This window comes from Neovison vison, chromosome 12, assembly GCF_020171115.1.
Source record: "Neovison vison isolate M4711 chromosome 12, ASM_NN_V1, whole genome shotgun sequence".
Taxonomy (NCBI): domain Eukaryota; kingdom Metazoa; phylum Chordata; class Mammalia; order Carnivora; family Mustelidae; genus Neogale; species Neogale vison.
In genome coordinates this window covers 82,378,173-82,398,207 of record NC_058102.1, presented here as the reverse complement: position 1 = coordinate 82,398,207, position 20,035 = coordinate 82,378,173, and the positions used below count along the sequence as shown (strand labels likewise).

The following is a 20,035-nucleotide window of genomic DNA, read 5'->3' as shown; positions in this document are numbered from 1 at the left end:
TCTATGATCTTTGTTGGTACAAAACACCATCATTTCTCATATGGATTATATAATTAGCTCCCCAAGATGTCTCCTTGCTTCTGCCCCTGATGTCCCCTCCTCATCTATACATAACAAAGCACCTAGAGAAATTCAGACAATGGTATATCATCCTCAAGATCCTCCAATGGCTTCAGCATAAGGCAAAGACCTTACAAAGGCCCTACAAGGTCAGCTACCAGCTGTGTATCTCTGATTTAATCATCTCCAACTTCTCTTCTCTTTACTAACTTTAGTTACAATGGCCTCCTCACTGTTCCCAGGTATGCTCCGTTGCTGTCTGTTCACTCTTATCCCAGATATCCACCTAGTCTTCTCCCTCTCCTTTCAGTCTTTATTCAAATGCCACCTTCTATTATAAAGACTTTTCCTGCCCGCTCTATCTAAAGATGTTACACTCGCTCCATCCAAAAACCACCTCCTTTATTTGCTTTATTTTTCTCCTTGTACTTTTCTAATACACTGCTTTACTTATTTGTGTAATATCAGTCTCCTTTCCTAAGCTCCAAAGAGAAAGATTTTCCTCTATTTTCATCACTGATTTATGTCCAGTGCATAGAACAGTGTCTGGCAAATGAAAGATTATCAATTGCTATTCACTGAATCGAATAAAGGGCAGTATTCTGCCTAATGGTTACAAGTTTGGTCTCTAGGGGCAGAAGACTGTGATCAAATTCCAGCTCCACCACTTTGCATTGTGTGACCTTGTGAAAGTTACTTAATCTCTCTAAATCTTAGTCTCCTCATCTATAAAATGATGATAATTCTATCAATCTTATAGGATGGTTTTGAGGATCATAATAATGCAGGATGAGCACAGTGCTTTGCAAACAGTAAATGTTCAATAAATGTTAGCTATTACTATGATGATAATGAACAATCCTGACTCGTATTTTCCACTGAGTTATTATATCACTTCCAATATCCATTTTTTCAGAAATAGTAGTTACCTTGCAAAATCCTTTGATCTTCATCTGTTAGTTTAAAACAAAATCAGTATTACTCTGGATGAACTCTTACCTTACACAAGATTATATTCTATTGTAGTTTATACAGAGAAATGGGGAAATATTAGAGTCTATTTTACCTTTAAAAAAAAAAGTGCTATATAAAAGCACAAAATGCCACATTCATCATAATGTTAATTTATACTCTACAACTAGAATTGACTCTTGGCACCTGTTTCATAAAACCATACAAGAAGATGTTAAGCTTAGGGCCAGATCAATGGAATGCTATACTTCTAATACTGTATTTTAGAATTATTCAATTCTTTCAGAATTTCCAAATTAGATTCTATTTGCTGAGAGGCCCACCATACCCATCTGGGTTCATAAGGATCTCCCCAATGGCAGAGGACCTGATTTGGTTCAACTATAATGTATCAAATATTGAATTAGGGGCTTTAAGAGGTATATAAAAGTAAAAAAATTTCCTTGGCCCCAAGACTGTGGCAGTAAAATAAGAGCATGAATTATAATTCGTAAAGTTAAACTCTAATCTTGATACCATTACTTATTAGCAATAGTAAAATTATTTTTCGTCTTTTAAAAGATAGGTTAATACCTAACTTGTAGAGTTGTAAAAATCCAATAAGATAAATATTTGTAGATTCGAACTATACCATAAATTGTACTGCAGCAAATTCTGTTGAAAAAATATACATTAAAGCATTTAAAAAAAAAATAAAAGCCACAATCCCACACCTACCTCAACCATTTGCATACTTTGCTTATTCCCTTCAAGAACTTTCTTCATATACTTTTAAAAATTTTTTTTAATTTTTTTAAAAGATTTTATTTATTTATTTGACAGACAGAGATCAGAAATGGGTGGAAAGGCAGGCAGAGAGAGAGCGAGAAGCAGGCTCCCCGCTGAGCAGAGAGCCCAATGTGGGGATCTATCCCAGGACCCTGGGATCATGACCTGAGCCAAAGGCAGAGGCTTTAACCCACTGAGCCACCCAGGCACCCCATTTCTTCATATACTTTTTTAATAAAGTTGTAGTCATGTGCACTTGGAGGAAGACAACATAGTACATCTTTTCTGGAACCAAATGGCCCAGGTTCAAAGACAAGCTCCTGAACTTACTGTGTGACCATGGGCAAGATTCTTAAACCTCTCTGTCCTATATGCTTTTCTATAACATTGGTATAATAACAGAGCCTATGACAGGGAGGTGTGAAAGAAAAATGAGTTACAGTAAACCATTTAGCACAGTGCCTGGCACATGACAAATTCAGTTAAGAACTAAAAAGCAAAAATCAAATATAAACAGTATTCAGCTTTATAAAAAACTTAAGATAATGTCATAAAGCCAAAAGTACACTTTTGTGTACTTCTAAAGTACCATAAGAAAGATTCTTTTAAAAGGACTCTAGGATACTTTACATTGACTCTGTCTTAAGTAAATCTCCTTGCCATCCTTTTGTCTAGATATTTAATAATGCATAACAGAATCCATCTATTGCTTCATACTTCCAGTAGAGGTCTCCATCTAAAAAATAATGGACCAGACTGAAAACTTGAAACTTTAAATTAGTATTCCTGGTTATTAAATTTAAAAAATTATCAAATATGTAATCTTAACTTTTTCCAAGCAAAACATTTAAAAATAAGGAATATTTCTCAAGTAAAAAGTGATTTTTCCCAGTGATTTCTTTATAGGATTTGCTATAGGCTTTCCAATAATACTCATCTGTCTTATAAACATAATCCTTTGAACAGGAAAAGAGATAAGACTGCTGATACAAATGATGCATCAAGTACATAATTGTCACTGCTACTGGCCAACAATTTAAAACCTATGCCTTGTAGATGGTAGAAGTCAGTAGAATCACCTTAATGTAAATAAAAATAAAGGTGACATTTTATAGTAGCAAAGAAAGCTCTGACAATCTTCGACATTTATTCCTTTTAAGTCAGAATAGAGTAGCTAGAATAATAAAGGCAGCCCTGACTTCTACTTTCTCCTTCTATCATTCAGTAATAGTGATCTTAAGCAAGTTAATTATCCTTATGCAGGCTCAGCAGAAAAAAATATCCTTATTTCTAGCTTACCAAAAAGCATGGGGTTAGACGACTTTCTTAAAAATCCCTTCTAGTCCTAAGAATAATGATGCTATAAATTGATAGGTTAGGTAGCCATCTCCAATTCTAACTACATACTTCTTGTTCCTAGCTTTAGAAATCTATAAGCTATACTATTAGGCCTCTAAATGTTACATTTGCATATAGTATCTAATGTCTGTCTCAGTGTAGCCCCTTAAATGGATAAGACTTGGTAATATCTATAAGATTTGATTTGTTCAAGAACTGGCCAAGAAATTATCAAGCCATTTGCTTAAAGCTATTAAATAATATTGTGTCTATGTGCGCATACGCGTACTTGTGCACATCCACACATACATCCATTTAAGTTAACCCCCATAGTTGGTAAAGAAGGGGATAAAGAAGGAAGCATGTTCTAAGTAGCTCTCAAAACTCACAAGACTTTAATATCCAAATTATATCTAAATCTGAGGATCAGATATGCAATGTAAAAACACAGCATTTAAATTAGTGGTAATGGATTTGAATGAATTCACTGAAACAAGTATTTAAGATTTCTGATTATAACTAAAATATGAATTTGCTTTTCATCTCCACAGGGTGGATAACCTATAAAGAAGACAGACAAAAACAACTGCTTCTTATCTTGAGAGTATAAAAATTAAGCAATGATCAAATCATGGTTTATACTAGTTTTAATAATATAAAATCAAGCAATTAATTAAATTATTGTCTTGTTTTTATATAGCATGTGATGCAAGAGCCAGCAAAGAATGAAATAGTAAAGACTTTTTAATGGATAGATAAAACAGAAAAAGGTAATCATCTTCTAAAGTTATCAATTAGTATTGCAGCTGATTTTTTATTTATATGTTAAAATCTTAGAACAGGAGAAATATCCACATTCAAATATAAGCTGCGAAATGAGACTTAAAAATTGTAATATTCAGTATTAGCTCCCTCTTGAATACAGATAATAAATACTTACAGATTAAAAAAAATAAAACTGAATTCTAGTAGATAAAACATATGAAGGATATCTCTAAATCTGACTTCTAAGTCTAATAGTATCATTCATTCAATAAACAGATACAGAAAAACTATCTTAGTAGTACATATAGAGTTAGGACTACATCAAGAACATATAGCAGGGGACACCAGGTTGGCTCAGTTGGTTGAGCGGTTGCTCAACCGCTCTTGGTTTCAGCTCCGGTCTTCATCTCAGGGTCAGAAGATCAAGCCCAAAGATGGCAAGTTCTGTGCACAAAGACTGCTTGAGATTTTCTCCCTTTCCCTCTTCCTCCCCCTTGGCCCCTCTCCCTGCTGAAGTGTGTGTGTCTCTCTCTCTAAAACAAATAAATAAAATCTTAAAAAAAAAAAAAAAAAAAGAACACACAGCAGGCAGTATCTTAGTCAATGAAGAAATGCCAGAAACATCAAATTAAGGTCATCATCAAGGCAAAGACACCTTCATCTTTCCAACTATATAAGAGTGGCCAATACAATTAGACCGTAGAGAATAATTAAAGGCATAAAATTTAGCAAAGAAGTGGAACCACCTCTATTTGCATATGACATCCTAGTATATCCAAAAATTCCTAAAAATCTATGATAAAATTAATACAAACAGTAAAACAACTGGGGCACCTGGGTGGCTCAGTCAGTTAAGCAACAGACTCTTGATTTCACCTCAGGTCATGATCTCAGGGTAGTGAGAGCAAGCCCTGACTGGGCATGATGGAGCCTGGTTAGAATTCTTTCTCTCCTCCTCCTTCTTCTGTCCCTATGCAACCCCCTCCCTAAAACCAAAAACTGCCTCCAAAAAACAGTAAAACAATTGAGTAAGGCAGATTCTAATACAAAAAATAATTTTCATGTAAATAAATTATAACCAATTAAAATACTAAAATGGAAGAAAAACCACATTTGTAGTAGGAACAGAAATGATAATAAAATCTAAGAATAAACTTTAAAAATGTCCAAAACCTGTAAAAGGAAAATTTGCGTAACACAAAAAGATTTGAATAGGAAGACTTCCATTGTTCTTGCATAGTTCAACTCAATACCATCATCTCAGTTCTTCTGCAATAATTTATAAACTTAATGCAATATTTATTCAAAAAAAAAAAACAACCCCAAAACCAAAGAGCCTTTTTTCTGGAAATAGAACAAATTGACACTAAAGTTCATATGGAAAAACAGACATAAAATGGCCATGAAAACTTCCTTTAAAAACCCACAAAACTCTGAGATGGGAATGGCACTACCAAATATTAGAACATGCAATCTATGGAGCACCTGGATGGCTCACTAGGTTAAGTGACCAACTCTTGGCTTCAGCTCAGGTCATGATCTCAGGATTATGAGATTGAGCCCCCAAATGCACTAATGTGGAGTCTGCTTGTCCCTCTCTCCCAGCCCCGTCCTCCCTCCTGTTCACACATGCACATACATGTGCGTTCCCTCTCTTTCTCAAATAGGTAAAATCTATAAAACATGATCTGTATGCCACAATAATTAAAATATAGTGAGATACCATTTTTTAACTGTTACATTTTTTTTAAATTTTTTATTTATTTATTTATTTATTTGACAGAGAGAGAGAGATCACAAGTAGGCAGAGAGGCAGGCAGAGAGAGAGAGGAGGAAGCAGGCTCCCTGCTGAGCAGAGAGCCCGATGCGGGACTCGATCCCAGGACCCTGAGATCATGACCTGAGCTGAAGGCAGTGGCTTAACCCACTGAGCCACCCAGGTGCCCTAACTGTTACACTGTTAAGACTTAAAAAGCCTGATAGCACATAGCAAGGCTGCAGGAAATAGGCACTTTCCATATACTGGGTTGGGAATTCTAATAGTTCTATCCTACAAAGGGAATTTGGCAATATTTAACAAAACTACATATGCATTTATTCTTTGATTACTACATCAACACCCACTTTAGTAATTACTCTGAAGATACATCTCCAAAACTTTAAAAATAGGTTTGCTTAAGGTTACTAGATCTGCATTAGATTACTTATATGGCATTATTTGCTATTCTGAATGTTGGAACCAACCTAAGTGCCATTATGTGGGGGATAAAGTAGGATATAGCCACACAATGGAATATTATACAGCTGTAAAACAAACAAACAAAAAGAATGGGACTTTGTGTATTTATTAGCGTGATAGTCAAGATACATTAAGTAAAAAAAAAAAAGGCAAAATGCATTCTTCATTTTAACAAAAACTAAGAATGCATACATACATACGAATGCATACACATATGCAGTGTGTATACACACACACACACACACACACACACAATTTTTGCAAAAAATAACACAGGAAGGATAACCAGACACTAAGGAAACTGGTTACCAACAAAGTATGGGTGGGAAGGGGGCAGAAGAGAAATGGAAGGGAAGAGGATAACTTCCAAGAATCTTAAATTATGATTTTAGAATTTTATTGTTTTACATACTCACAAATAAAGTCACAAGTGGGGGAAAATCACAAAACTGAATACAAATGGAAAAAATACGAATTTACTGTATTTTAAGTGAATAACAGTAACAGGAGAAAAAAAGAATCCAACCACTGCAAATTTTTTAACAAAATACCAATATAACTTCAGTCTGAACACAAAAAGAACTACAAAGAATTTATAACTCTATATACTATATACTCCATGTATTACAGACCTGACAAGTTGAGTAAATACACTGGTGTGGGATCTACGGATCTCAATGCAGGAGAAGGAAGATACATGCATAATATGAAAGAAGGCAATAAGACACTTGTGTGGATGTATAGCCGGAAATTTCAGTATATACAGCACTGTGATTTTTAACATATGTGTACCTGTATTTAAAATAACTAAAATAACTAAACTTCGTAACCCTTACTCTGAGAGAGCCTGGAAGACAGACAACCCAACAACAATTAGTACACCTACCAACCAGATTCTGGTTTCTGGATACCATTCTATGCTAACAAACAAACAAACCCACCCAGGACATTCCTTGGAGAAATAGCTAATGCTAGACATGGGTATGCAAAATACAAGTTAAGCCTGGAAAATCTTATTTTGTCAGAAAGTAAAGAGCTTAAAAATGGGAACATGTTAAAAATACAGCAGCCAGCTTCAAAGGGCTCCTCCTGGCCAAATTTAAGCAACAAAATGCATAATAACAGATATTAATCCACTGTATAAAATAAAAATATAATAAATAATGAGAATGAAAATACTTTCCTTATCACAGACTTCTAACTAAGAAATGCAGAAGGAATGATAAAGTTAGAAAATAAGCACTGTAAATCCATTGTAATTAACTGATTCAGGGAAGAATCATCAATGGATGTTAAAATTATTAGGTAAAAGTTTAATGGTTAGCAAGGTATTTATAAGCTCTCAAAGTATCCCCACATGTCAATTATTAATGACAAAAGAAAAATGGAAACTTTACAGTACAGACACCAGGAGGACATCACCTCAAACCAAAGTTAACATCACCAATAGGACAAAGTGACATTTGGCCCCCTGCCAAAAATGCTTAACCTGAATCTAATCCTGCAAAACCATCAGACAAATCCAAATTTTATAATATAGTTGGCCTGTACTGCTCAAAAATGGTAATATCATGAAAGGCTGAAGAACCAGAAATATAAGTAAACGTAATACAAGATTATGGACTTGTGTTGGTGGGTACGATATGCTATAAAAAACATCTTTGGGACAAGTGGCAAAATTTGAATAAAGTCTATACATAATACAGATAAAATGACTGTATCTACGTTAAGTTTTCTGAATTTAGTAACTGTACTATTTATACATTAAGGGAATGTTTTATTCTTAATACACCCATATTTAAAAGGACATATCTATAATGATATCAAATGATTACACATAGTAATAATAACGTGAGTATATATACATATCATCACGTATAAAGAGAAAAACATAAAGCAAATATGGCAAAATGATAAAAATTAGTCAATAGCCAATGAAGTATAAATAAGATTTCACATTATAGTAAAAAAATTGAACTATTTTTAAAAAAGAAAACACAGCAAGGAAGGGTAATGATTAGGTTTACCATTTCTCAAACATTTTTTACTACTAGAGTCAATTAGTGAATTGCAATGTGGGACTATCACAAATTCAGATGCTTGACTTTTTAATGGTGTAAACTAAAAAGATTATAACAAACCATGTAAGAATATATCACCTCTTACTTGGGAGTGCACTTAGAGATACAGCCTGCTAAGGTAGGGACTTCTTTTTATGAAGTATGAAGTGGTCTTATTTGAGTTCAGCTACAGTGAAAATTCACCTCATCTATGAGCCATTATGAAAAGTATAATCAGCCCGGACATTATTACTGATGACTTTAAATTTAGCCCCATCTCTAAAGTATTACAAGTAGGTATTTCCTACATAGAGCCCTAACTTATAGTGACTTCTTTGTCCTATTTCAACAGATGAATGTTCCTATTCACCGCATGTATGTTTCTACTAACATTTTACTTATTCAAAATTAACCAATGGGCTAGCAGAGGAACAAAAAAAATTTCATTTGAAAACACTTCACCATGAATGATATAATTACATGATAAAAATGATCTTTGTGCACACAGCAACTGACCATTGAATGCTATAAAGTAAGAATTAACTAATGACACCAAGAAAGAACTCAGAGAGGCTAGAACCAGATTTCACAATATTTCACAATAAGATGTATATGCAAACAACAGACTCTTATAGAACTTTACTTAAATCCTGCTTCATAAAAAGCAACATTTTATCTTGGCCCCACTAAATGGTAAGGAAAAAAATCATTTACTGATAGAAAAAGAAGGTAAACATACCAAAACATGGAATATACCTGAAGATATTTTACAACTGTGGATAATGATGGGTGATAAATAACACAATGCTTTGTTAAAGCAAAACTATCACTAGGGAAGGAAACAGAAAGGTAAGGGGGCAAAAGTGTGGTCTGAAATATATTAAAAGAAAAATACTTTCTTAACTGGCCATAATGACTGATACTTGGGATTGAGAGTTGGATATAACCTACAGACTTTTTCATTTTTTTTTTTTTTTTTAAGAAGTAGCCCATATGCTCCAAAAGAAAAGAGTTTGAGTGGTATAAAGAAATTTTATTCTGAGTGTTATTTTTTCTAATAACAGCAATTACTTCTGAAATTGGAAATGATTAACATAAAATCTCACATATAAAAATGGCTTGAAAAATGAAGACAGTGCATTAAAAAAAATTATTGTTAATGTTGTTATTTGTATAGGAATTTATAAAATATAAGTTACCTTCCCTCAGCAGTAGTACCAGGACAGACCAACAAAATCCTCACAGAGTAGCAAAACATTCAATATATTCAATAAAACAAATGGCATCTTACTTGGGACAAATAACATAAAGTCCTATAAGGAAGAAAAAAAAAAAAAAAACCCACCTAGATATTAAGGAAAACTTAATTTTTAATTGTTTTTTAAAATTCAAATTACACAAATACAGTTAGGATAAGTTTGAATTAGTAATTCATGTTCCCTTTCATTCCCCTCAACTGAAGTGAAGCCCTTGCTAGCTTCTCTGGAGCCCAGAGACAAAAGTGTAGGGTGTGTCCAGGCTCTGCTTAGCGATGACAGGTGCAGTTTGAGCAGGTGCCCCAGACCAGATGTCACACAGAGGTTTTGTTCTGGATGTAGCCCTGGTCAATTTGCTGATACCAAGTTAAATTAGTTATTTCAGCTACTAAATTAGTTTCATTACAATAATTAGATCACCTGTTCTCAAACTTCAGCACACACTAAGAATCACCTATGGCACACTTTTTAAAAAACCACTCATCAATTTTCATACCACTAAAATGGGACAGCATAAACACGATTATGTCTCATGATTCAATGAAAAGCACAGTGCAACAAACACAAGTACGCCTAAAATACCAAACTTGAATTTTATCCAGCTTTAAATCTAACTATCCGTTTTCAGGGAATAAACACAGGGGATAGAGGAACAAGTTAACTGACACTAGAAGGAAGCAACCAACCAAATCCAGAATTTGGTACAGTCTGAAGAACAAATGACCCCATTACTTCAAAAATCAATGGTATGATAGCAAAAGAAAAAGGGAACTGTCAAGAGACTAATGAGATAAAACCGCCCAAACAAAAGATTCAGCCAAACCACAAAATCTCCCACAATAAGATGGGGTAGGACCCTGGAAACACTGACTTAGATACTAATAGAATTATGCATCTATCATTCTGGGGCAACAATTCAGAACATTGACAGCTACTCCTAGATATCACAAAGAAATTATAGCTCCAGCAACAGGTTATTGCAATGTACTTAGTCAACAGGGTATATATCTTGTAGAAATGAATTAACATCCACTCATTACATAATGAATATGCAAAAAGTATTAAAGCACAAATGATATACTTTATATTTTGAAACAGAAAAATATATGTTAGACTCTGATGTTAGCAACACAATTCTTGGAAAGCTTAATGAAATTCATAGATAATCTGAACATTAATGAGAGTGACATTTGCTCTAAATCATCTCTTTGTTCTAGGTCCCCCAAAAGTTTTATTTCCAAGTGAAAGCATCAACAAATTTTATGATAGGTAACCAATACCAGTATCAATCAGCATATATGCATTTTTGTGCACTTCTGAATAAACAATCAATCTGCCTATTTTCCTTGGTTCTACTATGAATAAACAGTACTATGTTACTTAAATTTATTTCAAATTCACAAGCCAATAATTTTGCTTTTCATAAAAACTGTGCTTTTAACCTCAAGCCATAAAATATCTGAAGATAATCTTTTTAACTCCAGGAAGTTTAGTCCTTAAACAATATTTACTTCTAAACAGCTTTTCCTAATGTCAAAATTCATGATATGACTTCTCAGTTTTTAAAGCTCTAGAACTGAAGTAAATACAAATTTTTAACAGGACTCTCACAATATTTCAACAAAAGTATTACTATTCATAAAAGAATGTGATCAATAATTCTGCCATAATTCTTAACAGAGCTTTGTATAGACAAATTTTAAAAACAAACTTAAATATAAATATCCTGTTTAAAAAAAAAAAAAAAAGACTCTAGTTAGAATGATGGACAATGGGGAAATATAGGGCCGTTACTTGCTTCTTGGGAGTTGCTGATTCAAACAAGAATTTTGAGTTAAAAGAAGACTAAGTGGTCAAATAAAATCATAAATTCCTTTGTCATAAAGAATATCAAGTTAACCTATGAACCATTGCCTAAGACTTAAAAAAATCTTTATCATGGTCATTTTTGTTTGTTTGTTTGTTTTTTTGGGATTTTTTTTGTCTTCTGCCCTTCATCACATTATAGTTTAAATAGAAGAAAAAATATTGGTATGTATCTACAAGGACAGCTTTCTCCATTCTAGACCAAGGCTACTGCTTATCTTACAGGGCAACTTTTCTTCATTTGGACTCAAGTATTTCTTTACCTTTCTTTTATTGTCAATGAACATGAGATAAGTTTAACATTCCCCTATTTCACACAAATATTTAACAAGTATTACCAATGTAATTTTGCATAGCCATTGTTAAAGACATGCCAATAATAGCTCCTAAAAATTTACATTCATATTTATATACCTCTATATAAATATACATAATTACCTCATTTCTCATTTCCTCATTATTTTCCATATTTAAAATTTCTCCTCCTAATCCCTATTTCTTCTAGATCAGAATTTCCCAAATTGTGCTCTAAAGAACAACTGTTCCTCAAACATGCGGTTTCACACCACACTCCTGCTATGTGTGGTAGTGTTTGGGAAACACCATTTACTATGGTACAGGGAAGGAGATAATAAATTCTTTCTCCAGGCTGTCCAGAGATCCACATGCACATCAACAAAATAAAGTCTCTAAGAAGTCCTGCAATAAAGTAACCCAAGTTTTGCTTTACTGTTCAAATTCATTTGGCTTTTTTTCAAGGACATTTCGAGAGAACAGTATTTTATAAAGCACAAATTGGGAATTTCTACTCTAATCGATCCCAAATACCAGAGTATGGTGATGATGTTGGTGGCAGATCAAAGAAGCACAGACAGAGAAAATCCCCCTCGCTCTGCCCCATACATCTTCTAATTCCCAAATTGGACAAAATGCATTTTTGCCAGTAAATTTTTTTTTTAAGATTTTATTCATTCATTTATTTACAGACAGAGATCACAAGTAGGCAGAGAGGCAGGCAGAGAGAGAAGAGGAAGCAGGCTCCCCACTGAGCAGAGAGCCTGATGTGCGGCTCAATCCCAGGACCCTGAGATCATGACCCAAGCCGAAGACAGAGGCTTAACCCACTGAGCCACCCAGGCACCCCAGCCAGTAAATTTTAGTAATGCCTATACCACTCTGGAAAATGCCAAGTAGACTTCTTTACCAAATATTAATAAAAGCTCTAAACACTTCACCTAAAAATATGTATTGAATACTTGCTCATAGACCAATGTACTTAAGTTGCAATGAATTAAAATGTTTGTTCCTCATTCCTTTTCCAACTTCCAGTATGTTTGGCAATGAAAAAGAGTCACAGCAGTGATATGCTTTTCTACTAAAGTTACAGAGGATTCTACACACAACCAACTATGGAAATACTGACTCCACAACAGTGTACGGGCAGGATTATAAAAGAGTGCTCCTATTTAGAAATAGACATTTTTAGTTGACTGCTAAGGCAGAAAATATAAATGTAAAAAAGCACAAACATTTTTGGGAGTTATGGTTAAGTTTCTGGTTGGTATCCTCAGTAAAATACATATCTTCAGTGAACGAACTATCTTGGAGTAAGTTAGGTTTATTTCTACTTGGGGGCAAATTTAAGCTGTTTAAACATTATTTCTAAGATACAACATTAACCTAGCTGAGCCCTGATCAGTCTTTCAACTTTCTCTACTTTCTTTTCAACATGTCTGCATGCCCTTTAAAATGTAACAGAATATCAGAAGATATCAAAATCAGGTTTGTTCAGAATGAAAGGATACAGTTTATAATATTAAATTTAAAATGCATATATGAATAATTTATTTAAATATAGCTGTCCTTCCAATCTCCGTATTACTTTTATTTTTCTTCCTTGAATAAAGCAAGCAATGTCTGCTTAACAATTCTGTTTAGCAAGTCACAGAGTCAGTGTATTACTTTTCTATTACAATTGTGAAGCATTCGTTCACTTAACATCAAGTGATTCATAAAAATGCTTTCTCTTAAAAGAGGTAATCTACATGGTGTACACTAACTAGAGAACATGAATGTATTCATTCTATTTAAGTGATAAATGTAAACTCTTTAGATTGGTAAAATTTAAGGGAGGACTTTATTCAGCAAGAAGGGAAAAAATAGAACAAATTCACAATGCAACTGAAAATTCACTCTGTTGAATACAATGCCACAATCAAGTTGCTATTCTAAAGGTAGGTACATGTAAAAAAAAAAATTCAATATTATAAGGAAATCAGTAATACATAGTTTTGTACAATAAATTTTTTAGGGGCTCCTGGGTCACTCAGTGGTTCAGCATCTGCCTTCCGCTCGGGTCATGATCCCAGGGTCCTGGGATCAAGCCCCACATCAGGCTCCTTGCTCAGTGGGAAGCCTGCTTCTCCTTCTCCCACTCCCTCTGCTTGTGTTCCCTCTCTCCCTGTGTCTCTGTCAAATAAATAAATAAAATCTTAAAATAAATAAATATATAAAAATAAATATTTTAATGTCGAAGATATTTCATCTCCTTTCCAAAAAATCAAGTTTTATAACAGAAACATTAAGTTAACCTTGACTACTACTGGTATAAGCTACAACAAAATTCTTCAGCTTAGTGTTTGAAATATTTACCTAAATCTCCATACCAAGCCTTCAAATTTTTAATGGCAATAAGAGTAGTAAATTGTGCCCCAATCTTTGCACCAAAACAGAACAAAAAATAAAATAAAATTCACTGAGTAAATATAGAACACTGTGTATAGCTACGCATTCATATCGGGCATTTAACCATATGTAACTTCCAACCACATTTTAATTTCTTAAAATCATTTGTGACTAACTGAATTCATAATAGACTGATTAAATATTGCAGAACATGTGTCAGGAATACAACTTTTTTGTCCAGTTATCAAATGCCCCTAAAGCACGTGGATATACTTTGCACTTTAATTTCTCCAACTACAAGAATGTAGAAAATATTACCTTATCTTTTTATAGTGATAGGGATATTCTAGTAATTACCATCTGTGGAAGAAATGGAGATGGACAGGCCAAGAAAGGAACTAAGTGAAAACAAAATATATGGACGTGATGGAGGATTAATATCCAATTTTTAAATAGAGTACTCTCACACATTACTAGTAGGCATGAACATTTAAAATATTAAATGCCAGTGTTTAGACAAATCATCAATCACATTTTCAATTTTAAACTTTGAGAAATTTTTATACGCAATCTACAACTGAACAAAGGTATGTTTGATACAATCAAGCAAACTTTCTGACAGACCACTGAACTCAAGTCTCTACACTCAAGAGTATGTTTGTATCAAAACGAACACAGAAATGTTAAAATATATACATGGCCAGCACACTAGTTTGCTCCTCTTTACTTAAATGTCTGTAATACCATGAAGATGTACCATATCTTCATCCTGGCTATACTAGGCTAACAGCCATCCATCCAATGTAATCATGAAATTACAGAGGTATGTCAGCAAATAGTAAGCTTAGAGAGTAAATGAGAACTGATATGTGTAACAGCAGTCTTATAATAGTCAAAGGAAAAGCATTTCTTATTTTAAAAAATTATTCTACCTGTGATTTATAAAACACACTGCATTGTCTGCTCATCAGAAACTGTGATATTCAATTTGATATATCAAAGAGGGAACTCACAAAGTCACTTGATTACTATTTCTTACTATAAAGAGGCACTCTTATGGTTAAGTAACAGAATTACTGTGAAAGCTTGGCATCCTGTCTGCCAGTTAAGATTTTTCAGAGGAAGGTGTAAAACCCAGCATAACACATGTCCTCTAATAGTGCAATATTACACCACCATCAAAAAAAAAATCTTTCAAGGTTGGTAGTACCCAATTTTTGACCAGCATATTTCTCCTGTATTTCTTTACAAGCCATGCAAATCTTCACATGGCTTTATTTTCCAAAACAAATGCTTCAACTTTTTTCCTAGTAGCCTAGCTACAACCCTACAAAAACAAACCTGGAGAGTGACATATGGAGGAAAAACAAGTTTAGCTAAGGACATAGTTCAAAAAGCAGTTCTAATAGGAGCATAAAGCTCAAACTGATCCAAGAACAATGTAAAGAGTTGCAAACAACCTGAAGCTCTACATTTAAAAATAGTACTTATAAGTACAATCAGTGAATGATATGATCTCCGGATAGAAATTATAACTGGAAAAACGGTATTTATGTAACTTGCAAAAAAACTGAATTCTAGACATTTAATTGAATATGCTAAAATCCTGTTTGCATATTCTTCACAGTAACTCACGTCTCATGAACCACTCATATCATTCAGTACCTTCTGGATATTAAATATCAATCAATCAATCAATCCAATAAATACCAGGCATAACTTTAAAATGTGTTTTAAACAGTTTAAAATCCAAATAGTTCAAACTGATTCCCAAAAAACCAAGACCTGTATTAATAATATTCCTCTCAATGTTATAAATGGAAATGAGCAAATGAATTAGCACCATAAATATAAAATTCTCTACTTCTCACCACATTACTAACTCAACAGTTTGGGGGGTTAATTTCACTTTGTTTATTGTTTTAGACCTTTATTTAAAAATGTACTCTGACACACACTGCCATCACGCACACACTAGAACAGATAACAACTAGCCATATTTAATATTTTCTAGACTTCTGTGTAATTCAGTAACTGCCCACAAAGTTCTGTGAACTCCTCAGCTTCAAGCCTGAAGTCAATCTAAGATAGCCAATAGAAAGTACACCTGGGCAATTACTGCATTTCCTACTTCAGAAAGCTGAACTTCACACAGAATATCTACATTTGGATATTGCATTTGGAGCAATGATAAATGCCAAACTCAAACTATGCAGAAGCCATGTTAACTAAAAAAAGGCTATCCCTTTTTTATATCCCTTTAATTATATCATTATTAAAAAGCAATAAATATGAAAAGCATTATTTTAGTTTTAAATAACCACCAACTAAAGACCCTCTATGAGAAACTAAGCGTTAAAAATAAAAGATGACCTCATAATACATTACAATATGAAAATATTATCAGAAAAAAATATAAAGCTTAATCAGAAAATATATCACCTAAGCTGCAGGACCTATCAACTGAATAAGAAATTTATTTTGTCGTATAGAGTCAAAAAAGGAGGGAGAGAAGGAAAGGAAATCAAATCATAATGTTCCCTTTCACAATATCCTTAATCTTCCTACATATATAATAATCCTTTTGAACGTTTTTACGTCACTCAAAGATTCCAAAGAACTTATTTGAAAAACAATCCTGGTCACCTAAGGCACCAACATGTTATGCTGTGTGGAAACATTCTACTGAGAAACCACTCCGTTACATGATTCCACACAAGAGGTTTCATTTTTTTAAAATCTTAAAGTGAGAATTTAAAAAGGCAAAGGAGTTTCCAAAGCTAAGTAAAAAATTTCCCAAGGGATACAAAGTTTCATTAACTATCTTAACTCTTTTACTAAGCATCACATCTCTGCCCCTCCATGGATATCAAGCAATCAATAACAATGTCACAAAAGAATGTTTACCATGATGGGGGGTGGGGTGTCACCTGTAATGATCCTGTATGAAAAATGTAAACAATCCTAAAAAAGGTGAGGAAAACTTTCACCTTCCTACAACCCCACTTTATGGATATTTGATGTTTCTCAGACTGAAAAAAATGAATAGAAGTTTAGAAACTGCTTGGTGAGCAAGGTTTGTTGGGGGGGGGGGTTCTTTTTTTCCCTAAAAACAAACGTCCCCTTAAGTCCCTCAATTCCAAATACTGTGGAAGAGTCACTACTACTCACCGCAAGTAATACTGTTTTAAAGCAAAGGCAGCGTTAGAACAACTTCTGGGAAAGTTGAACTCTTCAACAATTTCTCCCCACTGATTCTTCTCAGAAACCTGTTAAAAACACAGCCACACTTGTCTGAGAGTGCACCATCCAAGAAAACTCTAACCTAACTATGAAATAAATACCCATTCTACAGAGATCTGTAGCTACCTCAGGCATCAGTGGGTGTTTCACATCGATCCGTAAGAGTAACTAAGCAAGGGCTGCTTGAATCACTCTGTTTTCACCCGAGAGCCCAGTATTTAATAGCACTTGTTTTGTTTGGGGGGCGGGAGGGGGGTGGTGGGTTTGTTTTGTTTTTGAAGCCCGGACAATAACCAATCGCAAGTCCCTCTGTCGCCCCCTTTTAAATCTCAACGCGGTCCGTTTACACTAAAAAAAAAAAAAAGTTCAAAAGGATCAATACTGTTCCGGACAGCGACGTCCGCAGGTTCTGGGGGGGCCGGGGCCGGGGCCGATTCCGATCCCTCTCCCAGATCTATCCATCTCCATAGGCCCTTCTTTGAGGCCTACAGCTTCTGCCTAGCCTTGAAGCCTAAGATGGCTATTTGGAGACAGGTCCTGGTTTCTTTTGTTAGCTGTATAAACCGAGGGCGACGGGGCCGAGGCTGTGCCCCCGGCTGCCGGGATCATTTCGCAGCCGATTATCGATGTTAAACCTGCCCGCGCTAATTTTGAGTTGCACGAAAACTGCTCTCAGAGTCTGTGTGTCTCTGTGTCTCCGCCTGTGCTAGAGCGGCAGCGGCGGCAGAGCTGACTCGCGAGCGAGCGAGCGAGCGGGCGGGCGGGCGCGGGCGCGGGGCTCGGGCGGGCGCCCCGCACGCCCGCACTCCCCGCCGCGGCGCTCAGACCCCGCCGGGCCGGCCGGGCACCGGGCAGGGCGCGAGCCGGCGCCGGGCCGCCCGCCCGCCCGAGCCCCGCGCCCGCCGCGCGCACGCGAGCCACCAGGCCAAAAACAGCCCCGCCGCCGTCCGCCTCCGTGCCACCGGCTGGGAGCGAAAAGAACGCCTTTTGCCCCCGCGGGCCACCCCCCCGGCCCCGAGCGCCCACTCCGGGGTCAAAGGAGACTTTTTGGAAGAGGCCAGCGAGAGGGAAATACAAATTAAAACTTCCACTCACCTTCGCGAATCCGCCTAAAGTAGTGACTCTGGTGTAGAGACCGTGAAGATCCAGCTCCTTCCCACCCACCGCAGGGATTTTTTTAAAAGGCGACCTGCGGGAGAGAGAAAGCCCCGCACTTGTCAGCCGGGACCCCGCGCCCGGCCCGGGCGGGAGAGCCCCGTTCGCCCCGGCTCGCCCCGGCGCTGCCCCCCCGGTTCTGCTCTCACCCTCTGCTGTGGTGGAACTGCCGCAGCTCGTCCAGGAAAGCGAGTCCCTTTCTCCGCTCGTCCGGAGGCGCCTTCCCCGTCGAGTTTGCCATTATTTTTTCAAAGGAGGTTTTTAAAAAACCCAGATCGGTGTTTTAAAAGCGCCCCCAGCTCCCTGCGCTTCCTACCAGAGCCCGGAGCCCATTCCTCGGCCGGCGGCGGCGGGGCTCAGTCATGGGCCGGCGGTGGCGGCGGCGGCGGCGGCGGCGGCGGCGGCGCAGGGAGGGAGGGAGGGAGGGGGAGGAGGAGGAGGAGGAGGGGAAGGAGGGAGCAGGAGGCCAGGGGGAGAGGAGGGAAGGAGGGAGGGGAATTTCTAAAAAAGTTTAAAGAAATCGGAGCGAAACTAGAGGGGCAGGCGACTGCCGGATCCGCGCGAAGCCGCGAGGCGAGCGCGGCCCCCACCCCTTCCTTCCCTCCCCGCGGCCCGGCTCTCGCCCGCCTCTCAGCGCCGCCGGCCCAGGCGGCTCGGCCTGGGGACGCGATTCAACATGGTGCTGCTGCCGGGGGCGCGCGAGCGGGCGAGGGGAAAGGCGAGCCGACGGTGAGGGGCTGGGGCGGCCGGAGGCCCGGGAGTTTCGGCGGCCGCGGCGGCGGGGCTGGGGCAGGCGGGGCTGGGGGTGGGGAGGGGGAGGTCTGTGTGGTGGTTTGTGGAAAGAGGGGTGACAGCGTGTATTCCGGCCGCAGATCCGCGGGGCCCTCGCATACATTCACGCGCGGCCTCGGCCGCGGCGGCTGGGGCGTCCCCGGGCAGAAAGCACCGGCGGCAGCCGAGCCGCTGCGCGCCGCCCGCCCGCTTCCTTCCCCGCCAGCCTCCCTCTCTGCCGCCGCCAGCGCCGCCGCCACGGCTGGGCACCAGCGCCGCACAGCGACCCCCGAGGGCCGGCCGCGGCACTGCGCCTGGCTCCACACCGCCCCGGCAGCTCCTCGCGGGGAACAATAGACTCGGCTCGCCGGGCTTAGGGTTCATCTGCAATGTGCCGCACATTTCACACGCACACAAAGCCGGCGGAAAGGGGGGCGGCGCGGGGAAACGGCCACTACCGGTTGTTCCAGGGTTAGGGGTGGAGGCGATGTTCGCGTCCCCGGCCCGGCTGTTGGAAGGGCCGACTGGGACTCCCTGCCAGCCCGACAGAACCAGTCTGGCGCTCGGTAGGGAGGGCAAGTTCCGAGGGGCAGCTCCTCACGCTACGCATCATTCACAGATCGGAATAAAGTCAATTTCTTACCTTTTTTTTTTTTTTAAGGTCTAAAGGAATCGGCTTTTCTGAGCCTTGTGCTAGTATTTTTGGGCCTGATTAGCACATTTTCCATGAATTATCCACAGACTAACTTTAGCAAACTGTAAATTAAATACAATGTGAACTGTCCTAGTTCTGTGGAAATACAGTAATGCTCAAGTTCATCCTGCTTTTGGTTGCTTTCACATATCAGACTAGATAT

At 37.7% G+C, this 20,035-nt stretch overlaps 1 protein-coding gene across 1 annotated transcript in view; it reads right to left on the bottom strand.

Annotated features, from left to right (window-relative positions):
• ARID2 (AT-rich interaction domain 2) overlaps nucleotides 1-18,780 on the bottom strand; it is a 163,824-nt gene extending 145,044 nt beyond the window's left edge. Inside the window, exons 1-3 of the mRNA XM_044228747.1 lie at nucleotides 18,557-18,780; nucleotides 18,348-18,441; nucleotides 17,181-17,278 (exon numbers count right to left, since the gene is read on the bottom strand). Of these exons, the coding sequence (XP_044084682.1) occupies nucleotides 17,181-17,278; nucleotides 18,348-18,441; nucleotides 18,557-18,648 (284 nt within the window). The 5' untranslated portion in view covers nucleotides 18,649-18,780. The remainder of the gene's footprint in view (nucleotides 1-17,180; nucleotides 17,279-18,347; nucleotides 18,442-18,556) is intronic.
• Between the last annotated feature and the right edge of the window lie 1,255 nt (nucleotides 18,781-20,035).